This window comes from Salvia hispanica, chromosome 2 (assembly GCF_029641045.1).
Source record: "Salvia hispanica isolate PSC_SH4W2 chromosome 2, Shi_PSC_v1, whole genome shotgun sequence".
NCBI lineage: Eukaryota > Viridiplantae > Streptophyta > Magnoliopsida > Lamiales > Lamiaceae > Salvia > Salvia hispanica.
Window position 1 is genome coordinate 22,116,322 of NC_142693.1, and position 12,554 is coordinate 22,128,875.

General features: G+C 36.1%; 2 protein-coding genes across 3 annotated transcripts; one reads left to right on the forward strand and one right to left on the reverse strand.

Moving 5' to 3' along the window:
* Positions 1-1,787: 1,787 nt before the first annotated feature.
* Positions 1,788-8,431, forward strand: LOC125222894 (uncharacterized). Of its 2 annotated transcripts, XM_048125771.2 has the most exons (14): positions 1,788-2,151; positions 2,736-2,897; positions 3,111-3,176; positions 3,360-3,503; positions 3,645-3,758; positions 3,937-4,038; positions 4,156-4,341; positions 4,710-4,799; positions 4,873-5,007; positions 5,187-5,309; positions 5,667-5,752; positions 5,836-6,448; positions 6,557-6,634; positions 7,077-8,431. In XM_048125771.2, exons 1-14 carry the CDS (start codon positions 1,897-1,899, stop codon positions 8,121-8,123), a joined length of 3,201 nt encoding a protein of 1,066 aa, XP_047981728.2. In that variant the 5' UTR covers positions 1,788-1,896; the 3' UTR covers positions 8,124-8,431. The 2 variants fall into 2 exon arrangements, with proteins under 2 accessions (XP_047981728.2, XP_047981737.2); XM_048125780.2 differs by lacking the exon at positions 1,788-2,151 and having other exon boundaries at positions 2,779-2,902.
* A 180-nt stretch (positions 8,432-8,611) lies between these two features.
* On the reverse strand, positions 8,612-10,629 carry LOC125222906 (NAC domain-containing protein 73-like). The gene is made up of 3 exons (XM_048125792.2): positions 10,316-10,629; positions 10,046-10,235; positions 8,612-9,349 (listed from the first exon to the last, which is right to left on the reverse strand). Exons 1-3 carry the CDS (start codon positions 10,448-10,450, stop codon positions 8,829-8,831), a joined length of 846 nt encoding a protein of 281 aa, XP_047981749.2. The 5' UTR covers positions 10,451-10,629; the 3' UTR covers positions 8,612-8,828.
* Positions 10,630-12,554: the final 1,925 nt, after the last annotated feature.

Sequence of the window (12,554 nt, forward strand, 5' to 3'; positions counted from 1 at the left end):
CGATAAGGGTGATGTTTTTGATTTTATATTACTCGATCAAAAGTTGCATTGTAACAAAGTTAATAGTTATGAATAAAATTAATAAATTAAGTTTAATGATAAATGACCATTATTGATATAAATTTAATTATATTCTATGCGTACTAGCCACTAGGATATTTTGGGTTTATTAGAAACAATGGATTCTGAACTATAGCAGCATTGCTCAATTAACTGGAACCCCCAATTTCCAAATTTAATACTCCATAAACTAGTATCACACCTGTGCCACAGATTAATAAGTATATTTTTAAAATATTAATTTTCAATTTTAATTAATTAAAAGAAATAGAAGCAATATCAACAATGAACAATATGAATAACAATTTTAGTTATATGATAATAAAAAATCTATACAAATCAGAAGCATAATAAATTTAAAACAAATCACATAATATAATATTTAAGCATTAAATCATGGCGTAGGAAGATAAAAATCTATCACAATAAAGAATTAAACACAATGGATAATTACTCATCATTTTTAAAACTTCTTTATACACTACATTAACTTTAAAATTAAAATCAACCTCATCATTATAAACTAAAATCTTCAATTCTTCACAATTCGTCACTCTTCAACTGAACGCATAGGTAAAATAACTCGTTTGTCATCTTTAAAGCCGTCCGCCTCACCTAAAACTACAATAAAATAAGGAACAAAATCAATTTGCAATGCACAAAATCAATAATCAATATGTATAGCTACTTTCAATTTGTATAGTTTTCAATAAAATTAGAGACAAATTAAATTATACATTAAATCTACCTATAGAATAATCCTTTTATATTATTCAACCTACTTATGGATATGTATAAAAAAATTAGCCAATTATAATTCCAACATAACTTTTTTAACATCGATCAACTATAAAATAACATAGATGGACTAAAAATCTCATCATTACTATTGAAAAAAAATTATAATTATTGAAAACAAAAAGAAAGAAAATAGTGATAATCATGAATTGATAAAATGAGATATGAGTACCACTAAGTTCTTCAACAAAAGGTTACCTGAGCTAGTGACGGGTGAGTATCAGCATCTAAAGCCGCCACACCTTTCATTACAGTAGCTGATATCAAAGCTTTACAATGGCCGCACCATAGGGCGAGGAAGAGGAACTCAACCAAAATTATACCATTCGAATTGAGCAGTTGTGCGACACAAATAAACAAAATTTTAGAAATACTACGTTGTCGATTTAGACTTAACATGAAAAGATACAACAGTCACGCCAAACTTTATCAATTTTTTCTCTCAGCCAAAAATATGACAAATGGATTCTCACGTTTCCACTTTCCTTATAAACCACTTTTATTATAAAACCTCCCACTCACTCCACTTAAATTTTAATTCAATATAATTTTTTAAATTAATCCCCAAAATTCTCCCAAAACTCCTATTTTATATATTGTATAGATATTATAACTGTTCTTATAATATTAGCAAATACCATTACATATAATGATAGTAATGAACTGCTATTATTTGCATAAAATCAAACAGACTTAGTAATTTATTTGATTTATAATTTTGTAAGATATGAACACAACACCAAAAGGTTATGGAAAAATTGGCCTGGCCCAATTTTGTCTGGTATACTTAGCCCGACTAGCCCAACTCATCATATCAAATTACGGCTACAGAAAGAGGCCTGGCCCAGGCCCAACAGAAAAGCAAAGCCCAATAAGATGCAACCGAAGCTATACGTATTGCGTAGCTTTTCCGTTTCTTCTTCTTCCATCTTCTTCTTCTCTCTGCAACTTTCCCTCTCTTCCATTTAAAAAGTGAGACGAGACGTTTTCTCACATTGCACCTCAGAATCAGCAAATTCATTGGAAAAGTTCGATAATATGATGCGATTTTTCGGCCGAAGCTCGGCCGCAGAATCTCCGCATTCGGCTTCTCCGCCGACTCCACTTCCCGCCGCTTCGCCCAATATGTCTGCCGGGACGGCGAGGCCAATCCGACTGGTGTATACCGACGATAAGGGTAGGTTTCACATGGATCCAGAGGCAGTGGCGCTGCTGCAGCTGGTGAAGCAGCCCGTTGGGGTGGTTTCCGTCTGTGGCCGCGCGCGTCAAGGCAAGAGCTTTATACTAAATCAGGTACAATTGGTTTGGCAGGGTTTGTATTAGCTTCGGGCTATTCCACCTTGACTCATTGGAAGTCTTGATTGGATTTTCTCGCGCATTAGGGATTTGGATAGTCTGTTTGATTGAAATTATGTTTTGGGATTATTGCTTGACGAGTTATGGGTTTTGTTACTAGTTTAGGCGCCGTACAACTAACAAAAATGTGTTTAGTTCTCTTAGCTTTCTACTTTTCAGGGGTGTATGTATAATGTATCAATTTAATGTGTGAGTGAACTCATAGTTGCTGGAGGAAATTTTGGGACTTGGGTAGAAAAAAGACAAAAACTGGACTATTCTCTATCTGCTCAATGCAGCACCATAGCTTGCTTCTTTCGTTCTTGCTGAGTGAAGAAGGTTACATTTTAGGTGAATTAATGTGGTTCTTCTTTCTTAGTTTCTTACAAAAATTAGCTTGAAAATTAAGTGGCTCAAAGCTTTTTTCTTTCTTCTGTGTTTACTACCTCTTTCATCTGTAATAAGAAGGTTATGAATTGGGAAACAGCTACTTTAAGCATACATACTACTATTTGAGTAGTTTCTGAACTTTTTTTTCGCAGCTTCTTGGGAGGAGCAGTGGATTTCAAGTGGCTTCCACACATCGTCCTTGTACAAAAGGTCTTTGGCTGTGGAGTACCCCCATACGGAGAACTGCCCTAGATGGAACTGAATACAGCCTCTTACTTTTGGACTCAGAAGGAATTGATGCTTATGACCAAACGGTCAGGTTTTGTTTCTTTTATTGCTAGTCAATTTGACAGCCACCAATTATTGTTTTCATGATTAGTTCCTTTGATGCTTATTATAATTGCTATGATTTATGCCTAGTGCTTATGTGTTTTTTTTTATTTCTTGGTGATATGCATAGTGATTTGTGTATAATCTTTCCTATATTGTATTCTCATCTCCTCTCTCTGAACTTTATGTTTTGACAGGGAACATACAGTACACAAATATTTTCATTGGCTGTGCTCTTGTCAAGTATGTTCATATATAACCAGGTAATATACTTGTTGAAGGCATTCTCTCAATGTCTAACAGTTGAGTGTTGATGTTTATCTTGTATTCTGTTATCCATCCTCTTTTTGGTCCAATTCCTTTTATCTTTTAATGGAATGGTTTCAAGGAAATGACTTTTGATGCCAAGAAACTAAGCATACTGACATTCTGGTTCTTTGACTTAGATGGGTGGAATTGATGAGGCTGCACTTGATCGCCTCTCTCTTGTGACCGAGATGACAAAACATATTCGTGTTAGGGCATCTGGAGGTAGGAGTACAGCTTCAGAGCTTGGACAATTCTCTCCAATCTTTGTTTGGCTGTTGAGGGTAAGTATTAGAATCTAGACTTGCTTTTTTTCAACTATATTGCTATGTTTTACCTTCTTTGTAGGAATCAGCAATGCCACAATGATTTGGTGTTTTTCTTCTTTGTAGAACTTATAACTGTTACAAAATGCATATGTATAGGACTTCTATCTAGACTTAGTGGAGGAAAATCGGAGAATTACGCCGCGTGACTACCTAGAAATCGCTTTGAGGCCAGTTGAGGGAGGTGGAAGAGATGTATCAGCAAAGAATGAGGTTATTTGCTTTTATTCTCTGTCTATGACAATGCTATATTGGATATTGTAATATGTATTTTTAAGCTGGAGAATTGTATTCATGTAATCCTTTCAACAACTTTAATTTAACTCCCTCTCTTTCTCCATAAGTCTATATATAATATCCTGAACTCTTGTTGGTTGAAATACTTGACTAGATTCGAGAATCCATCCGAGCTCTTTTTCCAGACAGAGAATGCTACACTCTTGTACGACCTCTAAGCAACGAGAATGATCTTCAACGACTTGATCAGATTCCTGTCAGTGTTTTTTGATACTTTGTACATTTATTTTATTTTGCGTGGCTATCTCATCAGCCTAGGTTGTCTTTACTCTTTCTTCTTCTTTCCTTATGCATATTTTCCCATATCTTGCAGCTGGATAAATTAAGGCCAGAGTTCAAATCTGGTTTAGATTCTTTTACAAGATTTGTTTTTGAGAGGACAAGACCCAAACAAATGGGTGGAACTGTGATGACAGGACCTATTTTTGCTCGTATTACTCAGTCATTCCTTGATGCTCTCAATAATGGTGCGGTGCCTACAATAACATCTTCGTGGCAGGTTAGCATGCATTTTTTTTCTGTGTGCGTTTTCTTTCACTGAAATGCATCATGATCCTTTATTTTTCATATAATCTTTTATATGATATGAATACATAGCTGTCAATGCTGTAACATTTATGCATGATTGTATGTTATATTGCACTGCAACTTACTGGTTAACAACATTGCTCATCGCTCTAAAATTCATGATGATTTTGAAGTACTTCCACTATTTCATGTTCAATACGGATTTTCCGTGGGATTGATTAGCACCATGGCATGAGTAGTTACTTTGTGGTGGTACAACATCTTATTCCCCTAATCAGAGGACACCTTCTACTGCCAAATTAGTTTTTTTCATTTATTATGTTTAATATTTTCATTCAGAGTGTTGAGGAAGCAGAATGCCAGAGAGCATATGAAACGAGTACTGAAGTGTATATGTCTACTTTTGACCGTTCCAAACCTCCTGAAGAAGTAAGTATTGATTTTTCTTGTGGGTGCTGTGTATTTCTTTTCTATTATTCACTAAACTTCGAGATTTGTGTAGGCTGCCCTAAGAGAGGCACATGAAGATGCAGTTCAGAGGTCAATGGCTTCATTTAATGATAATGCTGTAGGTGCTGGCCAAGTCAGGCAGAAATATGAAAAGCGTCTTCAGTCTTTCTTGAAGAAGGCATTTGAGGTACATGTTCTAGCTTATTATAAAAGATCTTCAATACATCTTTAGGTTTTATAATCTGAATTAATGAAATTTATGATAGATTAAGAATTTAAGATATTTTGATGTTGTTGCTTATGTTTTCGAATTACCGAATGCCATTATGGGGCCTATTGTTGATTAAGATTGCATGTTGATTGCAGGATATTAAAAAAGATGCTTTCCGGGAAGCTTATCTGCAATGTACACGTACCATAGAAAGTATGGATAGGGAGTTGAGGACAGCTTGTCATGCTCCTGGTGCAAAAGTAGATGCAGTTTTAAAGGCAGGTTTTTCATGTTGATAGATATTTCCTTTCGTGTTGAGAACGTCCTTCATGGTCTAGTTTAGTGCATATATTTTTTATTGAAGCTCTTATTGTAAAATTAAGATCTTGTATTATCTAATTTCCAAACCATTTTCTTGCTTTATGCTATTAAAAAATGCAAATTGTATTTCTCACTCATTCCCATTGGGAATATCCTTTTCATCTGTCTTTTTAAGACTAAAAATTAACATGGGAAACCTGTACTTGTTAGTTCCTACACTATGTCTAACTCGATTGAGGCACACAGATGTGAACTGTAAAACCAAATTCTCAATTGAAACTGTCATACAAGGCCTAATACTCATGTTCTGGCAGGTTCTTGATGAACTCCTGAGCAAGTATGAAGCCTCTTGTCACGGACCAGAGAAGTGGCAGAAAGTAGTTATTTTTCTTCGACAAAGGTTTGTGTATCTTGTGTTTTTATTCCTTGTTATGTATGATGGTTGACTCTGAAGTTCTGTTCTAATATTCTTTAATTGTCCAGCTTGGAGGGTCCCCTTCTGGACTTCATCAAGAAGCAAATTGACCATATTGGAGCAGAAAAGAGTTCTCTTGCTCTGAAATGCCGTTCAATTGAAGACAAGGTAGAATTGCTTAACAAACAATTGGAAGCAAGTGAGAAGTATAAATCTGAATATCTTAACCGCTATCAAGATTCTATTAGAGACAAGGAAAAACTCTCAGACGACTACATGAGCCGTATAAACAATTTGCAAAAGAAATATAGTTCCTTGGAGGAGAAGTCCTCTAACTTATCAAAAACACTTGATACAGCAAGACAGGAATGTACAGATTGGAAAAGGAAATATGAGTTGGTTTTATCGAAGCAGAAGGCTGAAGAAGACCAGTTTGGTGCTGAAGTTGCAGTGCTCAGATCCAAAAGTTCTGCTGCTGAAGCAAGATTGGCAGCAGCTCAGGAGAAAGCTCAATCTGCTCATGAAGAGGCAGAAGAGTGGAAGCGTAAATATGATATTGCTGTCAGGGAAACAAAAAATGCTTTGGAGAAAGCTGCTGCTATCCAAGAACGCACAAATTATCAAACACAATCAAGAGAAGCTGCTCTAAGAGAAGAATTTTCTTGTGCCCTGGCAGAAAAGGTGAGGTTTCCTCTCTCTGCCCTATCTCCACCTATCTTCAGATACATATGTTTAGTTATTTACATGGAGGCTTATGTGCCTTTGTTTTATGTGTAATAATATTAACAGGAGGAAGAAATGAAGGAGAAAACCACAAGGATTGAGGAGGCTGAGCAGCGTTTGACAACTCTGAGTTCGGAGTTGAAGGTAAGGTTTAGACAGGAATCAATCATTTGATTAATTTTTAGCTAGCTTTGTGCATAACCCCTTCCCAATATGGTTTAATTAGTCCTCCAGGTTCCACCTTTCACGACTTCTGTTGTCAATTTTGTTAATATTTGTATTTCTGTACTGGTTTAGTTTATAGTTATTGAAGTAGTAGCTCTCTATATCAGTCAATTTTCGGTTAAAGTTCCTGCCAAATGGATTGACTCTTATGCCCTGACAATCGACCGTTTTCTCAACAACTGTCTGTTATTTCTGAAAAGTGAAGCTTACAATATCTGTGGCACTGGTTTCTTTCTTTTCCTGTCGTTATAATCTCTACCGTGATTCATTCTTCAAGGAAACTCGATCTGTGATTCATTCTTCAAGGAAACTCGATCTATATTAGTTCTATAACTTATTTATCTGACGTTGCTGGCTACAGGCTGCCGAATCAAAGCTTAAGAACTATGATCTGGAGACATCAAGATTAAAGCTTGAAATCAGGGAACTAGGTGAGAAGGTAGAAGGAGCTAATGAGACTGCTCTTTCAGCACAAAGCAAAGCCAGGAGTCTGGAACAAGAAAAAATACATCTTGAGCAGCAGTATCGAGCTCAGTTTGACAGATTTGAAGAAATTCAGGAAAGGTGCAAAGCAGCTGAAAAGGAAGCTAAAAGGACAATGGATTTGGCTGATGAAGCCAGAGCTGAAGCAGCTTCTGCCCAGAAAGATAAAAGTGATTTCCAGCGTGTAGCAATGGAAAGACTGGCACAGATTGAGAGGGCTGAAAGGCATGCTGAGACTTTGGAGAGGCAAAGGGCTGACTTGGTTAATGAAGTTGAGAGGCACCGGGCTGCTGAAAGGGATGCCTTGTTTAAGGTAGAAACGCTGGAAGAAAGGATCAGAGAAAAGGAACAAGAAATCGATTCACTTTTACAATCAAATAACAGCCAGAGAAAGACCACTGTTCAGGTACTTGAGACTCTATTGGAAAGTGAACGCGCTGCTCATACAGAAGCGAGTAACAGGGCTGAAGCCTTATCGGTTCAGCTACAAGCTACTCAAGGGAAACTTGATGAAGTTTCTCAGGAACTAACTGCTCTTCGATTTGGTGAAAAATCAACAATGGATGGCAGACCAAGAACTGCTTCCCGTGCTAAACGTGGCAGGACCGATGACTATGAAATGGGTGCTGACTCGGTACAAGATACGGGCACAAATGACAAATTAAGCAGAGGAAAGAAAAGGACCAAGAATACCAACAGCCCTGTGAAGTTTGGGAGTCCAGAAGATGGTGGCTCAGTTTTTAGGGGTGGCGAGCCAACCAGTAGCCAGAAAGCAAACCAGGACGACTACAGCAGGTTCACGGTACAGAGATTGAGGCATGAGCTTACCAGTCACAACTTTGGCGCTGAGCTGTTGCAACTTAAGAATCCCAACAAAAAGGACATTGTAGCTTTGTATGAGAGATGTGTTCTCAACAAAACATAGCTACAATTTGTGAAGAGTAGGGCCCTTGTGTACATTGGTGAACTTCCTAGAACATTCAGATGCCACTATTAGTTTCAGTGAGAGGCTAGAAATTATGTATCTGGATATGAAGACTCTTCATCTTGCAACTTTTATTTAGGGTCAAATGATTTTTCTTTATAGAACATTGCTTTTATTAATTGTCAAAAATGTTTTTGAGGTGTGCTGTAAAATTTGGGGTTGGTACGAAGTATTGTGCTTTTTGTGTTTTTGAGGATTTGATGTTGGGAATCTGTTTCAAATCTTCAATACATTTCATATTGTGATCTTGTGCTTGACTATGGATTCTAGGGTCAAATTCTTACTAGTATAAATTTTCTTGTCTTCCTATTTTTTTCAACTTAAATAATCTAGAAGTTACTGAGAAAGGAAAGGAACATTATACCTCACTATTTAAATTATGAAATAAAAGCTTTCAAGCAGATTAACCAAAATACATGAAAAGTACATATCCATAATATTATTTAAATTATTATCAAATAAAAGATTACAAAAGCAGATTATCCATACACATAAAATGTTCCTATACTAAATATATAAATCATCATATATATTCTACCAGCTGCATCAGTATATATGAACCAAAAACACGATAGTATTAAACCTAATAGAACAACTCTACATAATTTGTATATGTAAGTATATATATTTATTTACTAGAGCATGTCATTTGGCTTTGCTTGGTTCTGAAGGCATATGAAGAAAAGAGGAGGATCCATGAGCATGAACAACCAGATTCTGAATGAGCTGCGGTGGGGTGTCTCTATCAATAGTGGTGTTGGTGTAAGGATTATAGTAGTCAACAAAAGTCTGGTTTTTCAAGACGAAGGAGTCCGTGTTAGTGGTTTTGGCGGCGCATTGCCTTGGCTGTGTCTGAAAGAAGACTTTAGAGAGGACGAGTTCGCCGTCTTTCTCCTCCTGGTTGTGGCCGAGGTGGTATTGGTGCATCACCCAGTTTGTCTTCTCGGGTTTTCTCTGGCGGCCGTAGTTGGTGTAGAGGACAAGGATCTTTTTGTAGCCCCTCACGGTGCCTGCTGCGGAGACGGGCCTCGTCTTGCCTGTCTTGTGCCATCGGGTCTCCCCGCCGTCGTCGTCTGTGTGCACCTTTCTTCGCTTTCGTGTCCCCGTTGTGTACGCTTTCGACGGGCGGTGGAAGAAGTGCCGCACTTGCCCTTCTTTTCGTACTCCTGTCATCAATAAATTCATAATCCCCACTTAACTTACTTTGTCTACGATTACATGTCTTACTTTTTTTACGACTCTGAATATAAGAAATGTCAGGTAGTGGAACATGAATGTACTTTTATACACTCCCTCCTTTCACTATTCATAGTCTTGGTAGCCGACGTTGCAAACTTTAATGCAAAATTAGTAAAGTAAGAAAAATAGAAAAAAAATATGGATGATATATTGTTATGTGGATGGCCTAAATAGATATTATTGGTAAATAGAGTATTCATTTACAATGAAATAGTATATACTTATGAATATATAAGTTAATCGAATATGAAATAAACTTACTATATATAGTAAAATTAAAAATAAAATAAGACAAAACTCGCAAACGAAGAGAATAATATTTTTAAAAATTTATATTTGTAACATAGTATAATTATACCAAAATACCCTAAAAATATTTTTCAAAACTGTTCTCCTACCATCACCATGTGATTACAACACATCACATGGGCTCAATATTTTGTAGCAAGACCTAAAAACCACCATACATACTCTACATAATTAGTTACCCGGTTTGTACATGATTAAAAGAAAAACCTTTCCAACTTACCCTGTTAACTCATCAATGAATTCGGACATGCGACAGCCATGAACACAAAAATTATGAACCTATTAAAACACAACTCAGTTGATAAGATGATTACCGGGTAACTTCTCAGGATGCGTATAGCAAATCCCATTTTCACCGTCGATGGTTGGTATGAACTCATCAATCAAAGGATGCAGCTTCTTCACATCCGAATACACTTTGGCTTCCAAGTGCTCTAGAATTTCTTGATCCGATGGATCGAACTTCACCCCAGCTGGTAGCCCCGGCAAATCTTGAAGTCCACTCTTTAATTTTCACGAAATCAAATTATTTACATAAAAAAGCAATCAGTTATAACAGAAAAAGAAGAAATAAATAGACAAACCTGATCTTGAAGCTTTACAGTATGTCCACATGAAGGGCAGATTACTGTCCTAAGCTCATCAGAATTGGAAACAGTAGAATTTTGTTTGGTAGCCGTAATAATTTGGATTGCATCATTATTGTTTGAGCATGTCATCTTTCTCTTGCTCTCTTATTCCCATCCCAAATTTGGGGTTTCTTCTCAATCTGATCAACAAGAGAGAGGGGAGAGAGGGGAGTCAAGAGTTGTGTTGCTTATATTCTTGAGAGAGAGGAAGTAGTATTAAATTAAAATAAATGAAGGTTGCTTGGACGTCAAGTTTGGTTTTGTTTCTGTATTACTCACATGTACCAGAATAAATCAAATCCAGACTTAGGTTTCTTTCCTCTAATAAGAGATTTGTCTCTACTCTCAATTCTCAAATATATGTAGCTAATAATAAATAAAAAGATGAATATTAGGAATAGAAGGGTAGAGTGGATATGGGGCAACAGCTGATTCTGCAAAGACGTTTCACCCTCTTCAGTCTTACTCTCAAATTGGAGTGTCAATAAAGTTTCTGCTCACAAAATATGTACTACTAGTATATTATACCAACCAATATCAAAGTAACAAACTCTCATTACACCAAACCTGTATTCAATTTACCAACCCTTTACTTAATATTTTATGTTTTTCTTGGCGTAGACTTCTCTTATTAATTCGGTTCGCAACTCTCTTTCACACACACACACAAATGTATATACACCTATGTGAATAAATGAGAAAGGATATGACAATATGTAACATATTGTTGGTTTTGATTTTTGGAAATGTAGGGTCTTGTTTTTATCTTTTTGTAGTAATAAAGGTGGTGAGAAACATGTTTGGTTACTTGTTGGTCATTTGCTATGAGATTCGTGGTGGTAAAAGGCCATCATGATCCGCATGAATGTTTGGGAAATAAATATATATAATCACAAGTATAAAAGAGATGAACATAACAATTATTTACCTAGTTTAATATTGCTATATATCTACGCCTGGGGTGATGTTAAATCAAGGATTTCACTATATAATTTCTTTTGGCTGCATGAGTTTATAATGAAAGAATAAGGGAACTTTAGTTCTAATCACACTAGCAAACTTTTCTTTAATAAAATGAAGTATTACTAAGGAATAAATCCCAATCAAAATAGAAAATATATTGAGCCTAAAATGTAGAGGCTCCAAATTCCAACAAGTAAACCAATGGCTAATTGATGTAATTTTATTGCTTCATTCCAGTTTTCGGCTAAGAAGAAAAAATACAAAGAGGTGGCGAATTCAACTACAAATTTACCATATGATTTAAAAAGTCAAGCTGGACCATTGTTCAAAAGGGTTTGACTGATTAATTAGGGCCATTTAATAGAAATAAAGAAAAAGAGAGGGTAGACAAATCCATTTTCAGACAAAAGATATAAAAACAGTAGCCGACATATGGTTTTCTTGTGTAGGATATTAAAATGGCTGTCTATTTTTTTATGCATCAAAGCTTCCCAAATAAGCTACGCAACTTAAAGCTTAGGGAAGAAGCTTCAAAATTAGGGTTTTCTAAACGTATGGAAGAGGGTTTTGCACATCAAACTTTTCAAACTAAAATCAATTTCCTTGCGAAATTCTATAGTCAATTGTGCATTACATGGTACTCCCTCCGTTTCTTATTAATAGAGACATTTCTTTTTGGTACGAAGTTTAATAATAGTGTGTTAAATGGATGATAAAAAAAGAAAGAGAGATGAAGAGAGAATAAAGTAAGAGAGAGAATTACTTTTTACTAAAAATAGAAATGACTCAATTAACTTGGAACTTCCTTAAATAGAAAAATGACTCTATTGACATAGAACGGAGGGAGTACAACTTATTTCAACGTAGTTTGTGGGTTATTGCACAAGAACGTACTATGACTAACACACGCCTCATGTAGTCATAGTCTATATTGATATGGCAATCGTCAAATTATAAATAAGTATTTTTTATTATATATACAAAACTATTACTATTTGGATACGCGAATACAACTAATGGGCTTCTACGAGGACCACTTATATATGTACTTTTTATTTTCGCCATTTTATGGCTAGCCCTCTTCCTATAATAATCCGGTTCTGAGCCCAAGCCCAAGCACATATATGCCGCCCTCGTCGCGACTCACAATGGAAGCTTCGTAGGCGTTTGCCTGCGTGGCGCATATGTGTCAGCAATTACACCACGTGGACGAGGCATGCATCTTATAAGG

What these genes read in the sequence shown, in the direction of transcription:
- LOC125222894 (XM_048125771.2), top strand. Translation starts at nt 1,897, where the DNA reads ATGATGCGATTTTTCGGCCGAAGCTCGGCCGCAGAATCTCCGCATTCG. An exon ending in TCTTTGTTTGGCTGTTGAGG is followed by an intron (nt 3,504 to 3,644) that starts GTAAGTATTAGA and finishes GCATATGTATAG; the next exon opens with GACTTCTATCTAGACTTAGT. An exon ending in AAGTAGATGCAGTTTTAAAG is followed by an intron (nt 5,310 to 5,666) that starts GCAGGTTTTTCA and finishes ATGTTCTGGCAG; the next exon opens with GTTCTTGATGAACTCCTGAG.
- LOC125222906 (XM_048125792.2), bottom strand. Translation starts at nt 10,450, where the DNA reads ATGACATGCTCAAACAATAATGATGCAATCCAAATTATTACGGCTACC. An exon ending in CTGTAAAGCTTCAAGATCAG is followed by an intron (nt 10,236 to 10,315) that starts GTTTGTCTATTT and finishes TGAAAATTAAAG; the next exon opens with AGTGGACTTCAAGATTTGCC. An exon ending in GCATCCTGAGAAGTTACCCG is followed by an intron (nt 9,350 to 10,045) that starts GTAATCATCTTA and finishes TATTGATGACAG; the next exon opens with GAGTACGAAAAGAAGGGCAA.